Below are 25,059 nucleotides of genomic sequence, written 5' to 3' on the forward strand. Positions count from 1 at the left end.
CTGCTTGCTCACCAAAGTGGTAAGGACACTCTGTGTTCCTTTTGGCAGTGTAGGAGAGCTTGTATTTTCCTACATTTTCAAAAACAACTTGCTATTATCAGCCTTTCAGAAAATTTTTGCAAATTTGATGTATGCAGTGTGGGACCTTGGATTGGTCTTAATTGGCATCCCTGATTCACCTGCCTGGTTGAGCCTTGTTTTACATGTCAGGGTTGTTCCACTTTTTCTTTTCTGCAAATTTCCTGTTCACATTCTTAACCCATTTTTTTCTTTGGGTATTTGTGTTCGTTGTCTTTAAAAAGGGGAGGGTTTTGTTTGTTTGTCTGAGGTTTGAGCTCAAGCACAGGGTGGTGGTCAGTCTTAGTCCTATTGATAGAAACAAAATTACACATAGTAACTGTGTCTTGTAAATGTCACCCGTGATCGTGGCATGCCAGGCACCCAGTCCATGATCGTGGCATGCCAGGCACCCAGTCCATGGCTGTGACCTGATACCAAGCATCTAGAGTCACAGAGAAAAGGCAGAATGTGAAGTCTGTCCCGAAAGACATGTATTTATTCAGTGAGTTCTTTGGGGAAATGACAATATTCTAAAAGGAATACCAAATCTCTTTCTCTGTGTGTGTGTGTGTGTATATATATATATATATATATATATATATATATATAAATAAATATATATAATTATAGTCTATAATTATATAAGCAATTATGAGTCAATGGTTACCCTAATGAAGTAACAGGAGTGACAGATGACAATAATCTAAAAGCAGGTATTTCCAAAGTACCTGATTTGGAAGCCTCAATCTATTGTATTTTTTAATAAAATGTTCCTGGAATAAATAATAATTTAAAACAGGGTATTTTAATATTTGTGAGACATATGAAAGTCCTAACAATTTTTAATAGCTTTCCATTTATTTTTAATTTATTGGCAAACCCCTATTGCCGTCATTGATAATGGTGTCATTCCCATTACCTCTGATCATCAGCAGGCAGCAGGTTGGGATTTGAGTAAGAAGGAACAATGCACAGCTCATTCAGGGTTGAGTTGCCTGGCTGAGCACGTTTCTCCCACCTGCTGGCAGGCATCAGAATTCATCTTGCCGTGCATTTGTCTTAATGGCACAGTAAAGAATCTTTTCATGGTGAAAGATGGTATATGAGCTGCAAAGACTTTCATTAAAAGCAGAAAAGACTGTCTGAAAAGTAACTGCGTTTACAGGTCTATGTAGAGCATTTAGAATTTTGGCAAAATTTCCAGCACAGTTCCTCTGTTTTGGGTGGCAGTGAAGATTTATATTTTATAGTCAAAATGTTGATCTCATATTCAAAGAGAAATGTTTGTCAAATACAATATAATTACCAAAATCAGGAAGTATATTACAACCCAATATTATCAGCACTGGGACACTAGAATCCATATTACTCATATAATGTAATATCAAGGAAAGGTGTATGTTATTCAAATGTCTTTAGGCTACAGTTGCCAAAAGCACAACTCAAACTAGCCTAGGAAATAGGAGAATTTGCCAAGGACACTGGGTATTTCCTGTAACTGAAGGAAAAATTTGACAAACTGCAGTTTGCAGAGTATCAGGAAACTGTGGTCTGGATACCAGGGAGGATTTCTTCACTGCTTTTTCACTGCTCTCTCTTCCTGATGTCATTACTTTTTTCCTGACTGACCAACTTCTTCCCCATGGCCACCAACTGCACCAAGAGTTGTCACATATGGTGCCTCCTACCACCAGAGAGAGTCTGATTGATTTCCTCATAACCAGTATGAAAAATCCTGGGAAAGGTCTCTGATTGGTCTACCTCTAGAACAATCTATTTGAGTAAGAACCTAGCAGTGTCCATGAAAATCAAATCATTGTAACTGGAAGAGTATAGAAAACACTACATATAACCATTCATAGGAGTAGCGAAGAAAAGGATGTGCATCATCCCACAACTTGTGTGAGATCTTATAGTTCTGAAGCCAGTTTTTTATACACTGGGGAATAAATCCATACTTGTTGACCTGAGTTGACTGCACGAATGAATGAATGTGTAAATGAAACAGAATTACATCCATGCTTTATAATTTATTGTTTGTGAAATTAATTTTTATGTCTTCTTCATTGTCATAAGTATTCATTCATCATGGTTTGCTACACGGTTTTGGATAATAGCTTTACACATTTCCTATTGTAATTTGAACTATGCTGGAATAAGTTATAAGAACTCACAGTCCTGTGTGTAGCATGGGGCTGAGGGGACTATCCAGTTAATAAAGTACAGAAACTTTAATTTTAGGGCTTAGAGCATCTGCATTGGCTTCATAGATATACCTTATGCTTTGTTTTATGTTTTGGGCTGTATTCTGAAGATTGTTGCCCAATTATCTTTCCCTGGATAAGTGAAGCACTGCTCTATCCTGATGGTCTAAGGAAGAGTTTACATGCCTGCAAGTGCCGTGTACAAGATGTGGATGTAAGGATCCACGTTTTGAGAGCTAACTGTCTAGTATATCCCTAGTCCTGTTCTAACAGCTTTTGACATTCTCCTTTCCAATGGGAAAAGTTTAATGTGGTGATATCAAGTTAAAATGAACCTTAAGAGAATTCTTCAAATGGAAAGAAATAAAACACCCAAAAGTGCAACATCCTTGGCACAGAGTGGAAGAAAAGAGAAAAAATGTTTGCTTTGGTTACGTTTTCATGATGAGAGGTTTTCAGTTGTATCTTTGTGAATCTCATGTATTTTGAGCATCAGCTGAGGAGACACCCACCTCTCTCTCCAGCTAGTTTCCTGAGTCATTGCTAATTTGCACAACTGAGAAAATGTCCATCAAATGCCCCAATATGAAATACCCAAAGTATCCTTTCCATAGCGTTCATGTCACTCAGCCATATTCTTGAAGTGGTTCTGTCCAAAACCCTCATGTCACTTTATTATTTTTTTCTTTTTTTAAATAAATTTATTTATTTATTTTTGGCTGCACTGGGTCTTCGTTGCTGCGCGTGGGCTTTCCCTAGTTGCGGTGAGCAGGGGCTACTATTGGTTGCGGTGCATGGGCTTCTTATTGCAGTGTCTTCTTTTGTTGCAGAGCACCAGCTCTAGGTGCATGGGCTTCAGCAGTTGTGGCACTCAGGCTCAGTAGTTGTGGCGCATGGGCTCAGTAGTTGCGGCACACGGGCTTAATTGCTCTGCAGCATGTGGGATATTCCTGGACCAGGGCTCGAACCTGTGTCCCCTGCATTGGCAAGTGGATTCTTAACCACTGTACCATCAGGGAAGTCCTTGTTCTTTTCTTAAGGATAAAATATATTTAAAATTCTCTCTGAAGATACTTTCTCCTTTTTTATTTTATTTGTTTCTTTAATTATCCTTGTGTGTCTATTATTCTCTTTTTGTTCATCTTGGCTTCCTTTGTCATTCAGTATTGTAGCATTTCTCTATAGTCTGTGGATATTTTATTGTTAGTTCACATCTTAGATGGGGCAATAGGAGGGCCGACTGGGAGCTCTGGGTGTGGGAGTGGGAATGACCAGCTTGCAGACTTCTTTCCCAGTGAGCATGTGGGTGCCAGCCACCATAGTGTAGTATCCATAAATGCTAGAATGAGAAGAGCTTTACTCTGGATCCTGAACTCCAATGCTAGCCACCATAATATTTTTCAACTAGTTTGTTCAATTTCATAAAAGACAGACATTCAGCTCTTTGACCCAGGAAGTAATTGGTTATTGATTAATTCTACATGAGGACCAGGAGGAAGGAGTAGAAGGTTATTTTTCTCACCCCCAATTCTTACTCCATGTTCTGCTGGGCTGGTAGAACTTGAGTCTAGAGCATGTCTCAATTGTTTCTGAGTAGGTCAGGAGTTTCCTTGGCTGTAACTCTCTATGTAACCTAGACTGTGGTCTTCTTGACTCTATCTTATCACTTTCCTCTTTCCATTTTCTTCTCCTGCAAACTTACTAAAATATGTCATGTCTTAGTGACCTATCCATTCTCTTCATCATTGTGTATTTATATTCCTTTATCATCATATTCACAGTAACTCAAAAGAGATAAGAGATCACACCTGTGCTCATTTTGCTGTTTTGGGCTAACACTGCTTTAAATTTTATGTCCAAAGCCAAATATCTGATTTTCCCTTCCTAACTCACTCCCTCTCTCAATAAATGAAATTCCAAAAGGCCCTGAGATCATCCCTAGCTCTCTCTTTCTCTTATTTCATGTATCTGGTACATTCAGTAACTCTTTTGGCTTCACATTCAAAATACATCCAGAACCTAACCATTTCTCACCACCTCTATCCCAAGCACTCTGCTCTCCTTGTTTCTGTTTCTATACCCCTACTGTAGCTTTTCAACAGAGCGACCAGAACAATCCTGTTAAAATACATCACCCCAAATCCATCCCTTGCTCAAAATGATGTAATAGATACCTGTGTCACTGAGAGTAAAACAAAATTCTCACAGTGGCCACCCACCACTATTTGGGTCACCTGTCACATCCCCCATCTTCTTCCTCTCGCCTCTCCCCTGTTCTCCTCCCTGCTTATCATTCCCTTCCACCAACACACTGGGTCACATCTATCTCAGCATCACTCTCCTCCATGATAACCACTTGACACACTCCAACATCTTCATCATATCAGTGTAACCTTATGTGACCAACTTATTTAAAATTGAAATACACCCCCCCCCGCAACACTTCCTATCTCTCTTCCCTGCTTTATTTCCCCCTGGAACCTATCACCATCTTATTTATTTTGTTATCGTCACCCTACACCCACCATTAAGTAAGCTTCATGAAGACAATCATTTTTGTCTAGTTTATCCCCAGCACTCAACATTGTACCTGGTACACAGTAGGCAATTAAGTATTTGTTGAGTGAATGAATGAATTATTATTATATAGCCAATAGGAAGATTATTTTAAAGTATTTTCAAAAATTTTGTTTTTTATTCTTAGGAGCATCTTATTCCTTGGGAGCATTTGATGCATTGGAAACCGAAACATAACAACTGATATTAAGGCATTAGATGAAACAGATCAACATGCCACTTTCAAAGGATAGCAGGTATTTTTCCACAGTAATTAAACACGGAAGCCAAATATTCTTAGATTTCTTCTTCCTTTATGTCATGTCTTAGTGACTTATCCATTCTCTTCATCATTGTGTATTCATAATAAAAAATTATGGTGATTTTTAAAATTTTTATTTATTTATTTATTTTTGGCTGCTTTGGTTCTTTGTTGCTGCACACGGGCTTTCTCTAGTTGCAGCGAGTGGAGCTACTCTTCATTGCGGTGCATGGGCTTCTACTGCGGTGGCTTCTCTTGTTGTGGAGCACGGGCTCTAGGCCGCGCAGGCTTCACTAGTTGTCGCTCGCGGGCTCTAGAGTGCAGGCTCAGTAGTTGTGGCACACAGGCTTAGTTGCTCCGCAGCATGTGGGATCTTCCCGGACCAGGGCTCGAACCCGTGTCCCTTGCATTGGCAGGCGGACTCACAACCACTGCTCCAACAGGGAAGCCCATGGTGATTTTTTGTAAACTCTCTTTTTTTAAAAATTTATTTATTTTTCACTGCATTGGGTCTTCGTTGCTGTGCATGGGCTTTCTGTAGTTGTCGTGTGTGGGGGCTACTCTTCGTTGCGGTGTGCGGGCTTCTCACTGCGGTGGCTTCTCTTGTTGTGGAGCACGGGGACTAGGCGCCCAGGCCTCAGTAGTTGTGGCACGTGGGCTCAGTAGTGTGGTTCATGGGATCTAGAGCACAGGCTTTGTAGTTGTGGCGCACGGGCTTAGTTGCTCCATGGCATGTGGGATCTTCCCGGACCAGGGCTCGAACCCGGGTCCCCTGCATTGGCAGCAGGATTCTTAGTCATGCGCCACCAGGGAAGCCCTGAGTTTTTAAAATGTATCTTTGTGCCTGCTTTAAGGTAAGGTACACAGATAATACAATTAGGGCTTTCTCAGCTGCCAGGCTCAGAAGACAGGGAGGCAGAGGAATGAGTGGGAAGCAGCTTATTTCTGTGTTATGGAATGGATGGAAGAAAAGCGAAGATGCTGCTGCTTAAGCAGTTTCCTGTCTTTTCCTGGGGAAAGTGGACTAACAGTAGCCCACAGTCTGAAATCACGATCATTTCTGTGTCCTTGCATATGTACTTTCCCTTAAGTTAAGCATTAATTCCTTTTTGTGGCACCCTTGAACAATGCCTGGTTCAAAAGAAGCTCCATGTTTAAGGAATGAGAAGAGATGGCGGGGGAGGTGGGCGAGGGTGATTTCTTCCACAATCAACAGAATTGCAATTGCTGGTTCTTATCTGAGTGTAAGAAGAGATTACCATCTGAGTTGCCTTTTGTTTCCCCTCTATTTTTTTTTTAATGAATGTCTTTTTTATTTTATTTTATTTTTTATATATTTTTTTACTTTTGAACTTTTAAACTTTTATATGGATGTTCCAGATGGGTAACACTTTCACAAGTTGAAAGTTTATAATGTACATCTTTCACCTGCCCCACACTCATCCAAAACTCAAGTGCAGAACGTGGGGTAAATCTCATTTTCCAACAAAGGACATCCACAACTGTAAAATCCCAAGACTAACAGTGCAATGTATTGACCTGGCAAGAACTTGGTCCTTATTTATGATTGGGTGGGGGGAATATCCTAAGATGACATAGGCATATGAGAAGGCCAGGAATAGCAGTGAATGAAGATCTCATAAAATACAATAACCAAGAGGGCTAACTTTTCACATGTGTAAAAAGCAATATATATTCAATATGGCAATATTTTTGGCACATATAGTCTACCCCCAAGGAGATCAGCACAGTTTTCCATTATTTCCCAAAATACATTGCTGAAAAGAATATATGGTACCTCATTCTCTTTTTCTTAATCATTTTCATTTAAAGAAAAGCCAAACATATCCATTGCTCACTTACCATAAGTTGGTGCTAAATTCAAAAAGGAAATGAGATCAACTTCACATTTTGTACAGAATATCCATTAGTGTTTGAAAATTATTATCTCAATGTACATGTCTCAGAATAAAAAGAAATGTAAGAACTTTGTGTCTATTGAGGTCAGTTTTAAATATCTATATTATTAATTTGAAGGACAGTCTAAGAAAAGTCCCAAGGTTTTTGAGGAATCAAGTTCTATACCAGGAATGGCCAGAGGAGGCTGTGGCAGGACCCTTCCCTCTTTTTCTTTTCTATTTCATTTAGTAGACTATTATTTCTTTTTCTTAAAAAAAGCCCCCCCTTTGTGGCACCTTCTCTTATTCCTTCCCCTAAAAGATCTCAATTATTTGGCGAGCTGAAGATATTTTCTCTTTTCTCCAGAAAACATGTGGTAACTGGTGGGTAGAGGGGGATGACAGTGACAATGACTTTGAGTGGGAACAAGGTTGGGATCGGGAAAGATGAGGTTGGAAGCCACCAAGAATCCTGGAAAACCTTAGGGGGAGTTCTGTACTGGGGGGAAGGGATCTTGGAGCAACTAGCTCAGGAGCCTCAATTTTTTGAACTCAAAAATGAGGATATTGGAGTGTATGATGTTCAAAGTCTCCATGGCTTTACAATTTTTCATGATCTATCAATTGCTTTCAAGAATTCATAAGCTTCTTTCTCCCTTTATTGCTCTTTCCCTTCCCCTCTCCCTCCTTTTTCCTTTCTTTCTTTTTATTTTTTCTGCCAAAGCACACATTTATTAAGTGCCTAATACCGGCTAAGCACTAAGGTAGATCTTGGGAACACAAATGACTAAGCTATATTTTCTGATTTTAAGCAGCTCACAAATCCAGGGTAGGGTGTCAGACACACTGACAGATAATTAAAGTGTGAGAAATGCAATAGCAAATATGCATGGGGTTCATCAAAAAACAGGAAGGAACCATCAGTTGTTCATGGAACGCATGAAACAGAAGGGGAGATGGGTGAGTAAGCTGAGTCCCTATGGAGGCTTGGAAATTCTGGACAGAATGGAGAAGGGACATCTAGGAAAGCACACACTTCTGAGGGCACAGAATTACCATTATAAAGGAAGAAAGAATCACAGGTGGTTTAGAACAGTTGAGGCAGAATAGTGCTAGGGTCCAAGTGGTGATTCACTGACACCTAAGGGCAGAGGCTATGTTTGTTTTGGTCACGGATAAATCCCTAGTACTTGGCACATACTACACCCTCAATGAATATTTGTTCATTAAATGAATGACTGAATGATATGGGCAGAAAACTTCATTTTGTGGGTAATATGCAATAAAAATGATTTGAAGCAAGATCAGGTTTGAGGTTTATTAGGATCATTCCTAGCAGATAGACACACAGAGTTGGAGAGCAAAGAGAGGATTCTAGGAAATGAGGTAGAAGGCGTCTACAGATGGGACCCATCAAGAACTTGAACAAGATGGGAGGGGGGAGCAGGATGAGGAAAGAGATATGAGAGCTAATTAGGAAATTCAGAGAGCTTGCAAGCTATTTGGATGGTGGGCAAGCAAATGGTGTGGATGCAGTTAAGGCAAACTTCCAGGAAATCCCAGATCATACTCCCCAAATGAGTAAACTAGATTGTCTATGATATTCATACCTGCAGCAGTGACAGAGGTTACCCCCAAATTCTGAAATAGCTATTGAAAACTGATGTCAGTTTATAGAACATATTTTTGGAGAGCACATTTATTCTGTGACAGTTACTTCAAAATCTAATAATTTAGCAGACAGAGATCCTCTGTTAAAGTTTCTTTTTGCATGAGTGAATTAACATTTAGAAAACTAACTGGCTCAACCAGTTTGGGAAATTGGCAATATCCATCAAGGCTGGACATAGGAAGACCTATGACCAGCAATTACATACCTCACAGAAAGGCATATGTTTATAACAACACTGTTTATTTTTATTTTTAAATTGAAGTATAGTTGAGTTATAATGTTGTTTTAGTTTCTGGTGTACAGTGATTCAGTTATACATATATATATATACATATTCTTTTTCATATTCTTTCCCATTATGGTTTAATCACAGAATATTGAATATAGTTGCCTGTGCTATACAGTAGGACCTTTTTGTTTATCTATTTCATATATAGTAGTTTGTATCTGCTAATCCCAAACTCCTAATTTATCCCGCCCCCACCCGCTTTCCCCTTTGGTAACCATAAGTTTGTTTTCTATGTCTGTGAGTCTGTTTCTGTTTCATAAATAAGTTCATTTTGTATCATATTTTAGATTCCACATATGATATCATATGGTATTTGTCTTTCTTTTTATTTTATTTTATTTTTTTGGCCACACTGCATGGCATGTGGGATCTTATTTCCCCAACCAGGCATTGAACCCACACCCCCTGCATTGGAAGCGCAAAGTCTTAACCACTGGACCACTGTGTAAGTCCATGTCTTTCTCTTTCTGACTTACGTCACTTAGTGCATAATCTCTAAGTGCATCCATGTTGCTGCAAATGGCATTATTTCGTTCTTTTTTATGGCTGAGTAATATTCCGCTGTGTGTGTGTGTGTGTGTGTGTGTGTGTGAATATATATATATATATATATATATATATATATATAAACACATCTTCTTTATCTATTTATCTGTTGATAGACATTTAGGTTGCTTCTATGTCTTGGCTATTGTAAGTAGTGCTGCTATGAACATTGGTGTGTATATATCTTTTCAAATTATAGTTTTCTCTGGATATATCCTCAGGAGTGGGATTGCTGGATCATATGGCAACTCTACTTTTAGTTTTTAAAGGAACTTCAAACTGTTTTCCATAGTGGCTGCACCAATTTACATTCCCTGTAGGAGAACACTGTAGGAGAGTTCCCTTTTCTCCATACCCTCTCCAGCATGTGTTATTTGTAGACTTTTTAATCACGGCCATTCTGACTGGTGTGAGTTGATACCTTGTTGTAGTTTTGATTTATAACAACACTATTTGTAATAACCCTAAACTGGAAACTGCCTGAATGTCCACAAACTATAGGATAGATAAATAAATTATGGTATACTATTTAGCAAAGAGAATGAACAAAGTGCAACCACATGCAAAATGTAGAAGAATCTCATAAATATAAATTTTGAGTAATAGAAGTCAGACCGAAAAGAAAACATAGTCTATGATTTCATTTACAGAAATTTTAAAAACAGGTAAAACTAATTTATAAAGTTGCAGGTTAAAATAGGGTGTGTTAGTAGGGTAGACACCTGGGGTGCTGGTGATGCTCTGTTTCTTTATTGGGGTGCTGCTCACATGGGTGTGTGCTCTTTTCAAAAATTCATCAAGTTATATAGTTACAGCTTGTGCACTTTTCTGTGCATATTATATTTCAATCAAAGTTAAAAAAAATCCGGTCAAGTCCCTGCGAGTAGCATAGCTAAACAAAAAAAATTAATTTTTTAATTTTGTTTTTCCAATTTATAAATGCTCAAGAGAATTTAGTGTGTAAAATATTAAGGATTGGAAGCAATGGCATCTCTCAATTCTTGTGCAGAGAATTGGACACAAAATTTCCCCTTCATGGCTCTGTCATTAGGCATCTCAATCTTAACCCCCTGGATCCTTGCTGTCATAATCCACTGCATTTTAATACACTGAAACAATGTCTGGGCTGAAATTTGCCAAACTGGGGGGTGGTTCAACAATGTATCTACCCAGGGGGCCTATCAGAATATCTAACCAATTAGAACTGAATATCAGAGCTGGAATCTCAAATCCTGTCTCTTGGGGTGATAGGCCATCTCGCTATTATATTGGATTGAACAAGGATCTGGGATAGGAATTGGGCAGGTGGGTGATGGGGTGAGCCTCCAGGGACCAGAACCCAGAGGGAAGACATGCTGAAAATCATTTTAGATTTCTAAATCCAAACAGGGAAGGCTCCACCTCTGTTGCCTTTGCACACAGAGATTCCTCTTTACTAATCCTGAGACAGATTCATTTCTTACTGAAATTCTCTTGATGAAGAGTGATCTCCCATGAGTTACATACTGGATCCCTGAGACCTGACAGTAAACACCAGCATATGGCAATCCTGTGAACCCTGCTCCTGGCTCAGAGCAATCTGTTTTAACCTACACAATGGTGTTTAGGTTGCACGACTGCAGGAAGAAGTAGGCACAATTAGACATCTCTATGTAGCCTCCCACCTCAAAGGAAAGCACAATATTAGAAAGAGGGACTAGAACTGGGCAGGAAGAAGAGAATTATTTTATCTTCAGACTTCTTGACCAATAGAAAAATTTGCATTGACCTGATAAATCAGTTAACTTGTTCAAATGACACTGTTTTTTGGAGCTGATGTAAATGATCTGTCTTTTGCAGTCCATGTTAACCTTACCAGTCAGATATTTAAAGAAATTCGCCAACTGGTGTGGAAAAAAGGCTTGAGGATTTAATAGTCCTTACTCTCAGCTACTGACTTCTGTCTTTGGCACTGAGAAAACAGAAGCAATCAAAAAACATCTACAATTCCCTCTATTACATGGACGATTTACCAGCATCTCTACTGCTGGACTCCAGTTTTCCTCCTCTTATTGATTAAATGCCATTGCTCCTGTCTGAGCACAGCCCCTCTATTTGTGAATAAGAGAGAGTCAACAATTTTCTTTTTCTTTGTAAGGGACCAGAGAGTAAATATTTTAGGCTTTGTACTCCATATGTTCTATGTCGTAACTACTCAACTATGTCTAGTGAAAGCAGCCATAGACAACTTGTAAACAAATAGGCATTGTTATGTTGCAATAAAACTTTATAAAAACAAGTGGTGGGTCAGACTTGGCCTCAGGCTGTACTTTACTGAGCCTTGTACTAGATCCTACCACTCTCTTGCCCGCTCAAGGACATGCTCTAGCAATTCTCTGACTCACTTACATTGTTTTCCCTCCACAGGATCATTCCCACAAGCATACATGTATTTTGTGGTTTCGCCCATCTTAAAAACTATCTCTTGGTCTCACTTCCCCCTTCTAGCATCTTTCTCATTTTTCCCCTGCCCTTTACATCAAAACTCACAAGAGCAATCTCTTTTGGTTTCTTAATTTGCCTCCACTGATATTCCCCAGAGCCCTCTCCAATAGACTTTGACCCTGCTACTCCACTGTAGTTGCTCTAATCAAGGTCACCAATGACCTCTATATCCTTAAATCCACCAGTCAATTCTTGGCCTTCATCTTACTTGACCTATGAGTAGCATTTGATCCTGTTGATCACTCTCTTCTTCTTGAAACACTTTGCTTACCTGGCTTCCAAACACACATACTGGCCTCTTTGCCACCTCACTGGCTACTCCTTCTCAGCCTACTTTTTCTGATTCTTTCTTATCTCCTCAATCTCTTCATGTTGGAGTATCAGTGACTCAGGTCTTGGACATCTTCTGTATCTACAGTCATTTCCTGGCTGAGCTCATCCTGCCTCATTAAATACTATCGATAACCTGATGACTTCCAAACTGTTGCATTATATTTGGCATTGAACCCCAAGTTCATATATCTAACTGCCTACTCAACATGTTTCTTTGGGTATCTAATAATAATCTCAAATTGAACATAATCAAAGCTGAAGCCTTGTTGTATACCACCAAATGTGTTCTACTTTAAACTTTCCTTTTGAAGTAAGTGGCATTTCCATCCTTCCTGTCTCTTGCACCAAAACTCTAACATCATCCTTGATTCTTCTCTTTCTCTCACATGCAACATACAATTGCAATTGTTTATGCTCTGGATTCTTCCTTTAAGTAGATGTAGATACAGATATTCAGACCCCTTCTTATCTCCTACATAGCTCCCCCTTGGTCCAAGATACTAATAACCCACTTAAAATATTCTACAGTTTTTTTACCTGATCTCCCTGCTTCCATTATTGCCTCTGCCCTTGCAGTCCATTATTGACTAAAGAGTTAAGTCAGACCAAGTCCACCATCTGCTCAAAACCCTCCAATGGCTTCCATCTCCCTCAAAATAAAAGCCAAAGTCCTTCAAAAGCCTACATTACCATACAAGAAATCGACTTCTGTTGCCTTTGCTAGTTTCCTTTGCTGGTACCTCCACCTTTGCCAGGATTCACGTAGCTGTGCGCGGAGGACCGTTGGGAATTGACAGTGGGAGAGTAAAGGGAAGGATGATGGTATTCACCTCCCCCCTGAAGCTCTGAGGAGGGGTCAGGGCATCCCAGAGAGGGGGACTGAAGTCCAGGAGTTCCAGGGGTAGCAAATGTGGATGTGTTCATTGGTCCTCGGGGAAGCAGGAGATGCAGGGAGAAGTGTGAGACTCAGAGGGCAAATGTGAAACAAACCACCCATTTTCCAGGTATATTAAAGGGAGGTATCCCTCGAGAGATCAGGGAATGTCCATCTTTAGGACACAGAGAGTCGGCAAATCATGCTGCATAACAAGAAGAGTGACTTTTACTTAATTGCAAAAGATACCACTCTTTTAGTCCAACTACAGAGGGAAAAATTGAAAGACAGCTTTCTCCCAATCCACTTTTGAGTCACTTGTCTTAAAGAATAAATAAAAAATTCAATCTCAAGTGATTTATGTAAGAAAGAAAGCACGCAAATCTGGAATAATATATTTAGGAAAGCTGAAGTCCTGGCTCTGATAAAAAAATTTTTAATCGACTCAAGAGATTTCTCAGGAATCTATGATATTGTTGCAATTGAGCAACTTTCTTCAGATTTTTGCCTTCTCTGAGCATTCCATGAAGAAATAATCCCCTTCCCCCATCCTCATACCCTCTCATCCTGCTATATCCTTCCACACAGACCTCCATCTGACCCACAGTAAGTGTACTTCATCATCGTGATTTATCTATTTATTTCCTCCAGAATGCTGTGTCCCTGACACTGGAACACAGAAAGCACCTGACAAATGTGTGTTGAATGAATGAATGAGCCAGAATCCCCTGGTAAACAATTTTTTCTGAAGACATTTGACTTTCAAAGAAGCTCAGGTCCCTGTAGGGTGTTCTGCATAATGAGGAAAACTGTTTCCTTTGGTGCTGGCACTATGCAAGGTACTAGGTATGTTGGCTCCGGAGACTAAACAGAAGGTGTGATGTTATGAGACAGTGCTGACAATTAGAAGGGTGGAAATTAAGTTTTCAGAGTACATGGTGTTTGCAAATTTTAATCTTCTGGCTGAGCAATTTCAATGGAGGAAAAGTATCCTATAGAATATCACAGTCTGGGAAGGCAAAACATATTCTGTATCTTCATTAATTATACTAAGCAAGTAGCTGCTGGAAAAACGTCTATAGATTCATTTCTGACAGGGAATACTACAGGGCTCAGTAATCAAAATCCCTAAAGACAATTAGTGAGCAGAAGCCCACAGAGAGGAGGAAATTAAAATGCTTTCGACTCAACCGCACAAAGGTTTAACGCAATATAAGATATGCAGATTTGTTTGTAATAAAAACTATATTCGCTCACAGTAAAAGCCTCCCTGAAAGTCACTGTCATTTAGTGAATGCTTTTAACTGAGAGTTAATGAATATCATGAATTGGTCATTTTTTTAAGAAACTGAATATGACTGTATTTCAGGAATGATATTTTAAAAATATTTTAGAAATATTTAGTATTTGTTTATCTATATTCATCCATCCATCCAACCATACATACATATATTGAGAAGTGAAGTGTATACACTCAACAGAATACCAGCAGGTACCAGAATAAGAATGATTGCAAGGCAAGTACAATGCTGTCACGCAGACAATGTTTCATTGAACCGAAGTCTCTCTCCAAGCATAAATTATACCATAGAAGTAAATGGGTGACTTGGTTCTTAAAGAGAGAAAATAGATGGGGTTTGTAACACAGTCTTGATGAGGAGTTTCTAAAGACCTCAGTGTGTCAAAACTAGTTGGCATTTTATTTATTCCATTATAAGAATTGAAGTTGATGTTATGCAACTTTTGGAAATAAACCTCTACCGTAATCACTGAAGAATTAGAGGTCAGGTCAGATTATCTGGTGTAGCTCAAAAAAATGTCAGAGCACTGAGGCTTAAAAAATTATAGATCATAATGCTCAGGCAATGAACAACAGCCTGACATGACCCCATAGTTCTGATCCATGATGTGAGAAGCTGTGTAAGGGCACAGACATGATCTGCAGACTTCAAACTGTTCCTAGATTCATATTCTTAACTCTGGAAAGAAATTGTATGAAGGGTCGGGATCATCATTAGTATCTTATAAACTATAAACATGGAAAAAGAAAACTTTTCTTTCAATATGTTCATTTCAGTTCTCTTCTAATGGCAGTTGGACATTTTTAGAGAAAGCATCAAACTTGAGTCCAAGTTTCCCAGAAGTTCATAGCTTCTTGTTTGATATATCTTGCCTTTGTTCTAGTTATTTCTGTATGCATCTGAAAGGCCCACTATCTTAGTAAACTAGCAACTCCTTAATGGAGAGGGCGATGTCTAATTCATCTTTCTAGTCCATGGCTGAATAAATATTTATTATTATTTAAAATTTTAAACTTTTCATTCTTTCCCATATTAATTGAGCAGCTACTATGTGCATAACCATGGGTTAAGTGTGCACATGGTAAAAGAAGTTAAATAGGTACTGAAATGTCTGCCCTCTAGGAGAGGGATGGAAAGAAGATGGTAAGGCTGAGAAAATGGGTTGGGATAAGATGCTTAGGTGAAATGGAATGTGGTTTCATTTATATTTTCTTTTGCAAAGAAATTATATAAAATGCCTTATTTTCTAATGTAAAATATCCATTATTCTAAGCCAATGCCATTACTTGGAAGTGTTTGAATTACACTTCTACTTGGCAGCAGAATGATTTTTAGATGGAATTTTAACACATGCTAAATATGACAAAAACTCAAAGTCTTTCATAGGAATCAGGACAATGTCATACGGATTCAGATAGAGGTGACAAGCTTCAGAAGTTTCAATCCACATACCTTGGCCACTTCTTCTTGGAAAGCCACGAGGTTCAAATGGGAGATGTTAACTAAGTCAGGCCCATACACCACTGTTATCATGCGATGTTCCAGGCGCCCGATGTTCCCCACATCCAGAAGTTCACGTAATTTGGGGTCCTGGATAATAATAAATGTTGAAATATTTAGTCTTAGCTAGAGATTTTAGAGCATAATATCAAAAGAATTAGAGTTAGAATGCCTTAAAAACAAAGTTGCCTTTTATTCTTTTTTTTTAATTTTTAAATTTTTATTGAAGTATAGTTGATTGACAATCTTGTGTTAGTTTCAGGTGTACAGCAAAGTGATTTGGAGATATATACGTATATATATTCTTTTTCAGATTCTTTTCCCTTATAGGTTATTACAAAAACTGAGTAGAGTTCCCCATGCTATGCAGTAGGTCCTTGTTCGTCATCTATTTTATATGTAGTAGTGTGTATACGTTAATCTCAAACTCCTAAATTATCCCTCCCCCCTCCTTTCCTCTTTGGTAACCATAAGTTTGTTCTCTACATCTGTGGATCAATTTCTGTTTTGTAAATAAGTTCATTTGCATCACATTTTTAGATTCCATATATAAGCAATATCATATGATATTTGTCTTTCTCTGTCTAGCTTACTTCACTTAGTATGATATTCTCTAGGTAAAGTTGCCTTTTATTCTTACTAGAAACTGGTATGAGTTGAAGTCCTTCAACCCAGAAAGGCCCAGAGAGGTGAAATAACTTGCCCAAAGGTTGTGAAGAGAGAATTTCTGCATAAAGATTTATGATCCTCAGATCCTCATGGTATTTTTTTTATATTATATTATATTTATTTATTTATTTGGTTGTGCTGGGTCTTAGTTGCAGCAGGTGGGCTCCTTAGTTGTGGCATGCATGTAGGATATAGTTCCCTGACTAGGGATAGAACCTGGGCCGCCTGCATTGGGAGCGTGGAGTCTTAACCACTGCGCCACCAGGGAAGTCCCGATCCTCATGGTATTATGCTAAGTGAACTAAGTCAGAAAGAGAAGGACAAATACTGCATGATATCACTTATATATTATTTTAAAAAATCTGAACTCATAGTAACAGAGATTAGAGTAGTGGTTACCAGGGACTGGAGGGTGGGAAAAATGGGGAGATGTTGGTCAGAGGGTATAAATTACAGATATAAGATAAGTTCTGGGGATCTAATGTATAGCATGGTGATTATAGTTAATAATATTGTATTATATATTGGAAAAATGCTAGGGGAGTAGATCTGAAATGTTCTCACCACAAAAAAGAAATGATAATTATGTGAGGTGATGGAGGCGTTAGCTAACAATCTGGTGGTAATCATTTTGCAATATATAAATGTAACAAATCAACATGCTGTGCACCTAAACTTACACAATATTGTGTGTTAATTATATCTCAATAAAGCTGGAAAAAAGACTTATGGTCCTAAGTCAAGAGCTCTTTCTGTCATACTCTCATTCAGTAACACATTTTTATGTGTCACAATTCTCCCTTTATTTCCTCAAATTATCCCAGGAATCACATAGTGAAATGCAAAATCTCATCCTTCTCCTCAATTCATGAACACATTGAAATGAAGAGGGTGGTTTGGCAGAATCAAAACACAACAATGCCACCTAGGGCTGGGGCAGAAACCTAGCTGAGGGTCACAGCATGGACTTTCTCCACACTGAACACTGACAGAGAGGACTGTTAAAGTGAGCCACATGGCGGCACCTGCCATGAATATGTTATTTCAGTTCTATCCTCAAAAAGTAATGGGATTTGGACATAGAGAAATTCTGCACTCTTTTCAGAGCAAGTTGCCTTCTTTGTGACATCATAAGTATGGATCCCTTGGAGATATAGTCCTGCTGGGCAAAGGAGGTTTCCAAATTTTCTGAATTCAAAACAAAATCTACATAGGGCTCCGCCATTTTGGCTGAATTTATTTTCCTTTCATACAGGCCTTGAAGAAGATAACAGCTTCATGCAGAAAATTAGCATCAAATCAATCACTTGGCAAATTTTCAGCCAGCTTCTGAGCAAGGAATAAATTTACATTCTTATTTATTTAGCTAAATGCTGGGCCAACAGGGCTTAATGACTTAGGCTGGTTATTCTGATCTCCCTTCTGAGGTTTTTATATACAGCACGCTTATAAAGAAAAAGCAAACTTGAAAAAACCAAGAAAGAAACAACAAAACGTTTCCAGCTGAGTTATTTGATTTGGTGACATTAATTCTCTCTTTAGTTAATAAAACTTTCTCCTCTGTTCGGCCGAATGAAGAGGAACATTTTCAGGTAAGTTATGATGAGAGGAAATCCCATTTCAAAGCTGTGCCCAATATAATCAAAATTTCAACTTGACTAACAAGCTGAGAATTTATCAAGAACATCAGGCCTCCTTGAAAGATCAAATGCTATCACAAAAGTATCAATTTGCATGACCTAGAAAAGGAGAAGAACACAGTAAAAAAATATTAAATAAACAATCATAGCAAAAAGGGAAATGTTTAACATTTTACCATTAATGAAAGATTAAAGGAGAATGTTCCGAAAGAATGGACTTTTTGTGAAGGCTAATTAAAGAATGATACCAGCTGTTCTGTGAAACAACTGCATCTTAGGTTTTGATCACCATTGAGGCAAGTTTCAAAGAGAAAATACATTTGATCAGTACTTAAAAATTTTTTGTGTGTACTTAGAAGAGAAAAATAAACTTCAGAAACCACCTGAAACTTGTAATTATAAATCCCTAGTGTTAAATCAGTGATTAAAAAGTCCACCAATATCTTCGGTTCTACAACATTTAATGGGACAATATTTGGAATTGAATGCGCTCTATACTTTGTATCCTTTCTTTCCTTCCATTGACAGCCATGTGACTCACCCTCTGGCTCTTTTCTCTTTCAAGTATTTTCTCTTCCTTCTATACTACTTTGCTGCCTAATTCACATATCCATTAAAAATACTTTTGCCCACTTATTAATAGTTGATGGATTAAAGAGTGTCACCTCTCAGAACTTCAGGGACTAGGTGTGGGGCTCAGGGATTCATTTGAGTTTTCCTTGAGAAATAGGAACCCCGGGCAAGTACAGAGGACCGAGGGAAGGTGCCTAGAATAGAAGATAATTCTGGAAGAGGGATTCGGGGATTCACACTGTCCCTAACAATACTATTAGGTACAGTCAACAGGAAGTTTTGAGAAAGATGACCAACTCTTTGTGGCAGCTCTGTTAAGTTTTCCCACTAATAGTTTAATGGTTACATACATATATATATGGGATTGGGAAGATAATGCAGGCTGGCAAAATGATGATGATGACTGAATCTGAGGGGTAGGTATTTGAGAGTTCATTGTTATATATCTATCTACATCTGAGATAGTTAACATTTATACATCAATAATAGATTTTTAAAAAGTATTGAGCATGAACAGGAGGTGCAAGAAATTTTAGAAATAAAATTTAGAAATTCAAGAGAAACCACAATATTTTAAAATTATGTAGTTCTGAAAGCAAGCAGAGAAATCGTTTAAATATATAACAAGCAACTTTCTTACTAATACCTTTTCTTGGTGATGGATCATAGTAGTTTTTAAACTATATTTTACTTTCTTTTCCATCATTAATCATTTTATTTCTCTTTAAAATTGTACCTTTTCTTCATCTATTTCATTTTTATCAACACCAAACATGGTTATGTTAGAAATCTCTCTTAGGACATGACTTCACTTTTCTTTTTACCTGTACTGTTTTCTATTTTGAACACAACATCCCAAGCTGATGTGGTGGCTTCAAATCTCATTCCTCATTACTGAGCAGATTGTTATGTGAAGGGTATACTTGGAAAAGATATCTGTCCTTTCAAGTACCAAAAGTTGCCCTCAGTTGTTTTCAGCAAAGGAGACCCTCAGAGAATAGGCAAAAGGGGGAAATTATCTAGAAGAATAAACAGCAAAGGCACCCAGTGTTTGGAGAAACTTGTAAGTGGAAGGATTTAAAGTAAACATGTCTAGGGAGTTCCCTGACAGTCCAGTAGTTAGGACTCAGTGCTTTCACTGCCCGGGTTTCAATCTCTGGTTGGGAACTAAGATCCCGCAAGCCACGTGGGATGGCCAAAACAAAAACAAAAACAAACAAAAAATAAAGTAAATATGTCTAAAAAATGGTTGTCTCTCGGGAGTTGTTTCTCAGGTCTGGGGATATGGGTGGCTGCATTTCAGAAACAAACAAAATCAAAATATGTTGTAACAATAAAAAAAACCTATAGACAGCTTGCATAAAAACCACCCTCTTCCCAAAATCTATTCTACTAAGGAATCTTATTTCTGTTTCTCATTGATTGAACCTCCTGACCAGTTTTCAGAAAAGGATTTACCTACGTAGGTGACTACCAAGTTCAAACATATTTCTTGGTCCCTGCAATGATATAAATTCTTTGAAAATTTTACAAAGAAAACAAGCTATCCCCACAACTCTGTAAAAATGTCCAATTTCTCTGTTGCAGAACACTAAAGAATATAGCTCAGAAAAAAAAAAAAAAGAGGTGAGGTGAACTTGAAATTTCGTAGTTTCACTAAGCTGGCACTCAGGCCTGCTTTCCCCAGAGAATATCCTACATGTGTCTCCACCATTGGAATTAGCCAGACCAACTAAGAATCCTGGCAGCTATAATTTAAGTGTAATTTTAATGTTAAGTGAAGGATCATCTCTATTCATTCCCATAAGTGTTACAAAATAGAGACTGTCTGACTAAATAAGTTCATTTTCTCTTAATCATTAGGATTCGTGATTAAATTTCTTCAGTTCTGCTGCAAAGAAAGTGAAGTTTCTCAGATTAATGATTCCCATTTCTAGGTAATAGGCAACTGAAGAAAGTCAAGACCCGCCTACACCTGAGACACAGGTGTGCATTACTATAATTATAACATATCATTCAACAAAATAGAAATTAATAAAAAGGATAATCACATGCTAAAAGATGCTTTTTAAAAGAGTCAAATCCCAGTTTCAACCTTCATTCCTTAATATATATGACTTTCAAAGAAAAGCTATTTTATTTGTATGTCAGACATATGCAAAGTAAAAAAAAAAATCTTTCAAGACCTTAGATTTCATTTTGATACCAAAAACATTCTTGGTGCAGAAAATATACCTCACTCATTTTTCATCCCCATAAAATATATCTTTACTGGATGTTAGGCTTATTGAACAATTTGCATATTAGGTTAATTTTATTCCCAGCACTTAATACAATATTTTTGATCTGAATTAAAATTATATAGATGTAACTTTAATCCATCATTCAGATAAAGAGCCAGGTATATAAAAGCCTTTCTATTAACACTCAGTACAACAGTTAGAAATGAAAGAGATAGATTCCTTGTTAGATTAAAATGACATTAGCATGCTTATGCTTTATTTAAATCTGTTGTGAAAGAAAGATATAAACTTATGTCAAGGGTGGTTTTCCATCAAGGTTTTGAATTTAACATTTGCCTTTTGGAAAATAAAACATAGATGAACAAACCCCTTGAATCAATACTTATTCTCACACCTCTCATTGCAAAAGTTTTGCTCTTTTTTATGAACGTCATGAGGAATACTATTCTCTTCTTCAGGATATACCAGTAGTTTAGGCAGCTCACACAGCCAGCAAGCCTTTTCAGATAAAAGTTTCCACTTGCATGGATTTTTAACTCTGAAATGTGGTGCCATGAACATTCTCCTACACAGAAGGGAAAACTTGGAGGACGTTGTTTATCCATTTTTTTCCTGTAAGTGAGGACGGGGGTGGCTTGAATAGTTTTCAGCTATTTCTTTAGATGGAGGAAATAGCAAAGTGAGAACAGACTGACTATGACAAAGAAAAGTGACTATGGGCAAATACTAGAAAGAAAAAGAGCAGTACAGTCCTTCATATCTCACAGAGGCATTATCATAACAAGATTATTTATACTTGTTTGGATAGAGTGGTGATGAAGTTGTATACACAGTCTTCACTGCACTCATGGGAGGCCTCCATGTACAAGTAAAAAAATCTATTGGAGGAGAAGAAAACATTTAGTTGGCCTGGCTATGCATCTCCATCCAAAATAAAGTGTCCTGAAGGTGCCAGACATGAGTTTATTGAGCTAAAAACTAACAGACTGTTCAAATCTAAAAGAAAAATAAATACTTTAGAAGAAATGTAAATGCAATCACCCTGAAAAATATTCCCCTTGATCATAGGCATATCCATGCAGCTAAAATTTTGTTTATCCTTAGGAATGGCTACAGAGGAGAGAGATATAAATTCAAGGAAAATCTCCAATTAGCATTCTAGTGATTAACGTAAAATTTAACTGCTTGAGGTTTTCCTCCTTTCAGTGAACAAGCTCAGGGTGTGGTTTTAACGTAGTTTCAGAGTTACGTAGTTTCAAAGAATGAAGAGAAAGAGGAAGTGGGTGCTGGAGGCGTTCAGCCAGCTGACACTCAGAAGGAGAATAAAAAGGGGATTAAAATAAGCTGCCTGGATTCCTGGGAACAAGTAAGCCCCAGAATGTAGAGATGTCCAAGTGATACTTGTTAGAGCTGCACAAATGCTGTTATTTTAAGAAGTTGCATTATCTGAGCTAGGCTCCTAGGTCGCAGTACACATGCTCAGCTAACAGGATGCTTGTCTTGATGCTTCAGAAACAGACCTGGGTCAATGATCTGGGGGCAAGTATTGATACATTACTTTGGAGGTGATCACAGGAAGTACAATGACAGAGTAAGACAAGGAGGAAAGAAAGCCAATAGATAGCATGTTTACAGTATGTAGGATATAGAGCAGATTACCACTTTGGGCAACTGAGGCTCAATCCAACCAGCGCAACCCTAAGACTGTGTGAACATACCCCCAAGGGTCCTGGAAACTGGAGTACCGACCTGTCAACTCCCATCTCTTGTTGATGGAGCATCTCTCCTGGGATGTCCACTCCCTTGCATTACGGCCAGAAAACATTCTCAGGACTATGTAGGAACTCTACAGGTAAATGCTGGGGTGGGCCAGTGGAATATGAGTGCACAGAAAATGTCTGTTACACTGTTGAAGGAATGACTGTAAGAAATAAAATTTGGTCCTGATATTGATTAATCTTCATGTATTCTATGGGATCTACATTTGAAGGAATTTCATTAGGGCAAGTAGATTTAGATTCCTAGCTGATCAGTTCTCTATAAAAAATAATAAATATAGCCACAGTAAGTTCTAATTAGTAATCGTTTGTCAAGCACCATCCTAGCTGTTCTATATTTTTCCCTCTGCTTCATCTGCAAACTACGTTGAAAGGTAGCTATGTTTTTCTTCCCCTCAGTTTGCAAATAAGAACTCTGAGGTTTGGGGGTTGGTAAAGTAATTTGCCCAGTTTTGTAAAATGGGGGAAGGAAGATTTGCCACCGGGTACAGTGGATCATAAAGTCTAAGCCCTCTCTGTATCACATTGTGTTAAAAATGTAGCCAATTTGATGGAGTTGATATAAAAATAGTGCAAATATTTCAAACGGCAGAATAAACAAATAAATCAGCATCCATTCAAGTCATCTCCCTTAGTGATATTTTAGGCAGTTCCTAAAAGTACAAAATAATCCGAATGTGAAATTAAAACAGGAAAGAAATATGGTCTAGTGGTACCACTTGTCTTGCTAGGAAAGAATGGGAGCCAAACAGCCAAGTTCAATCATCATTTGTACAGTAATCTTTACTGAAAGTCAAAGTGCATGAAATATATAGCAGTTTTTTAAAAAAAGTCAGTGGGAAAAGAAGTGAGCTTCCTCCTCCTCATGGAGTCAGTATTTGTCAAACTTAAAAATTCTAAAGTATAGATAGCTTGTCATTCATGTTTCAAACTCTCCCCAGGCCTTCTGTGACACATGCAACCACCTAACTCCCAGCAAAATTCGTATACACCGTCATTTCCACTCCAGTGCATAAAAAGCCACATGTCCTGAGGGCTAGCGGTGTGTGCAAAGCAGGCAATTAGTCCGCATATGTTCCGTCCTGGTTAAAATCCCCCACAGAGCGGGTGACATGCATTACATTTTGGGGGTGGGGTGGGTTGAGGGGGAGCGTGGTGCTTCTGGGTAAGTTTCATTATCATTTTTTCCAAGTTTTAGAATAATGAAGCCTGTTTGTTAAAAGAATGCAGATAATATTTACTAAGTTCTCTCTGGTCCATGAGTCCTTTAACTGGTGAGATATTTTTTTTTCCTATTTTGTTGTGGGATTTGCCTCCTTATACGGTATTTGATACAATTAGAGGGCACCAAAGGGGCTTCTGAAACCTCAGAACAGAAGTGAAAATCAAGCATATTAAAAAAAGAAGGCCCAACAATTCCTTAGCAATGACAAACACAAACAATGCTCCCTTTGCAGTTTCTGGAAAATCCATGTGCTTAGCGTAGATGCTAAGGACTTCTGACACTGAGGGAGACAGCAGAAATTGTATCCTGTCTATCTGACTCTGAGTTTCAGATGTGCCAATTAAAAGCAATGTAACCTCGTGAGTTTTCTTAATCCTTCTATGACTCAGTTTCTTTGTTACCGGAATAAATGAATAATTATATGTTAAGTGCTCGGGGCAGCACATAACAAGCTGTGAGTATGTGAAAAATAAATCAATAGCCTGAAAATGAAAGACAATATAGGGGCATCTACTGAATAATTTAATTTCTTATGGACACCAGAACATGTTACTACAAATATATATATGTACATATATATACACACATATATATATTTACTTACTTTGTGACTTATCAAGCAAGACATATATTTGTATTTACATTTGTATCTATTTATTATATTATATTTAAACACACACACTTTTCCTTTATATTTTCCTTAATTTGCTCTTCCATGGGAAGCATAATTTAAAGAGTGCTAAAAGACATTTCTAGAACTTTTATGTTTCTGGCTCCTGTGTTCAACTAGCTTTGAAAATTAGGCAACTTTTTCCTCTGAGTTTCAGCTTAGTTTTTACTCAATATGGATGATAATAATGTCTTCTCACCTTAATGCATTAGTGTGGTAATCAAAATTGAATCTGCAAACTGTACTGTGTCACGTGTAAAGAAAGAATTTACATATTTTTGT

The 25,059-nt window shown here is 37.9% G+C and overlaps 1 protein-coding gene across 1 annotated transcript in view; it reads right to left on the minus strand.

Moving 5' to 3' along the window:
- Positions 1 to 25,059, minus strand: part of PLCB1 (phospholipase C beta 1) — a 682,471-nt gene that overhangs the window by 207,245 nt on the left and 450,167 nt on the right. Inside the window, exon 4 of the mRNA XM_022556517.3 lies at positions 15,932 to 16,069. Within this exon, the coding sequence (XP_022412225.1) occupies positions 15,932 to 16,069 (138 nt within the window). The remainder of the gene's footprint in view (positions 1 to 15,931; positions 16,070 to 25,059) is intronic.

This window comes from Delphinapterus leucas, chromosome 15 (assembly GCF_059928025.1).
Source record: "Delphinapterus leucas isolate spDelLeu-1000000601 "Yukka" chromosome 15, BTC_Dleu_Yukka2, whole genome shotgun sequence".
Taxonomy (NCBI): Eukaryota; Metazoa; Chordata; class Mammalia; order Artiodactyla; family Monodontidae; genus Delphinapterus; species Delphinapterus leucas.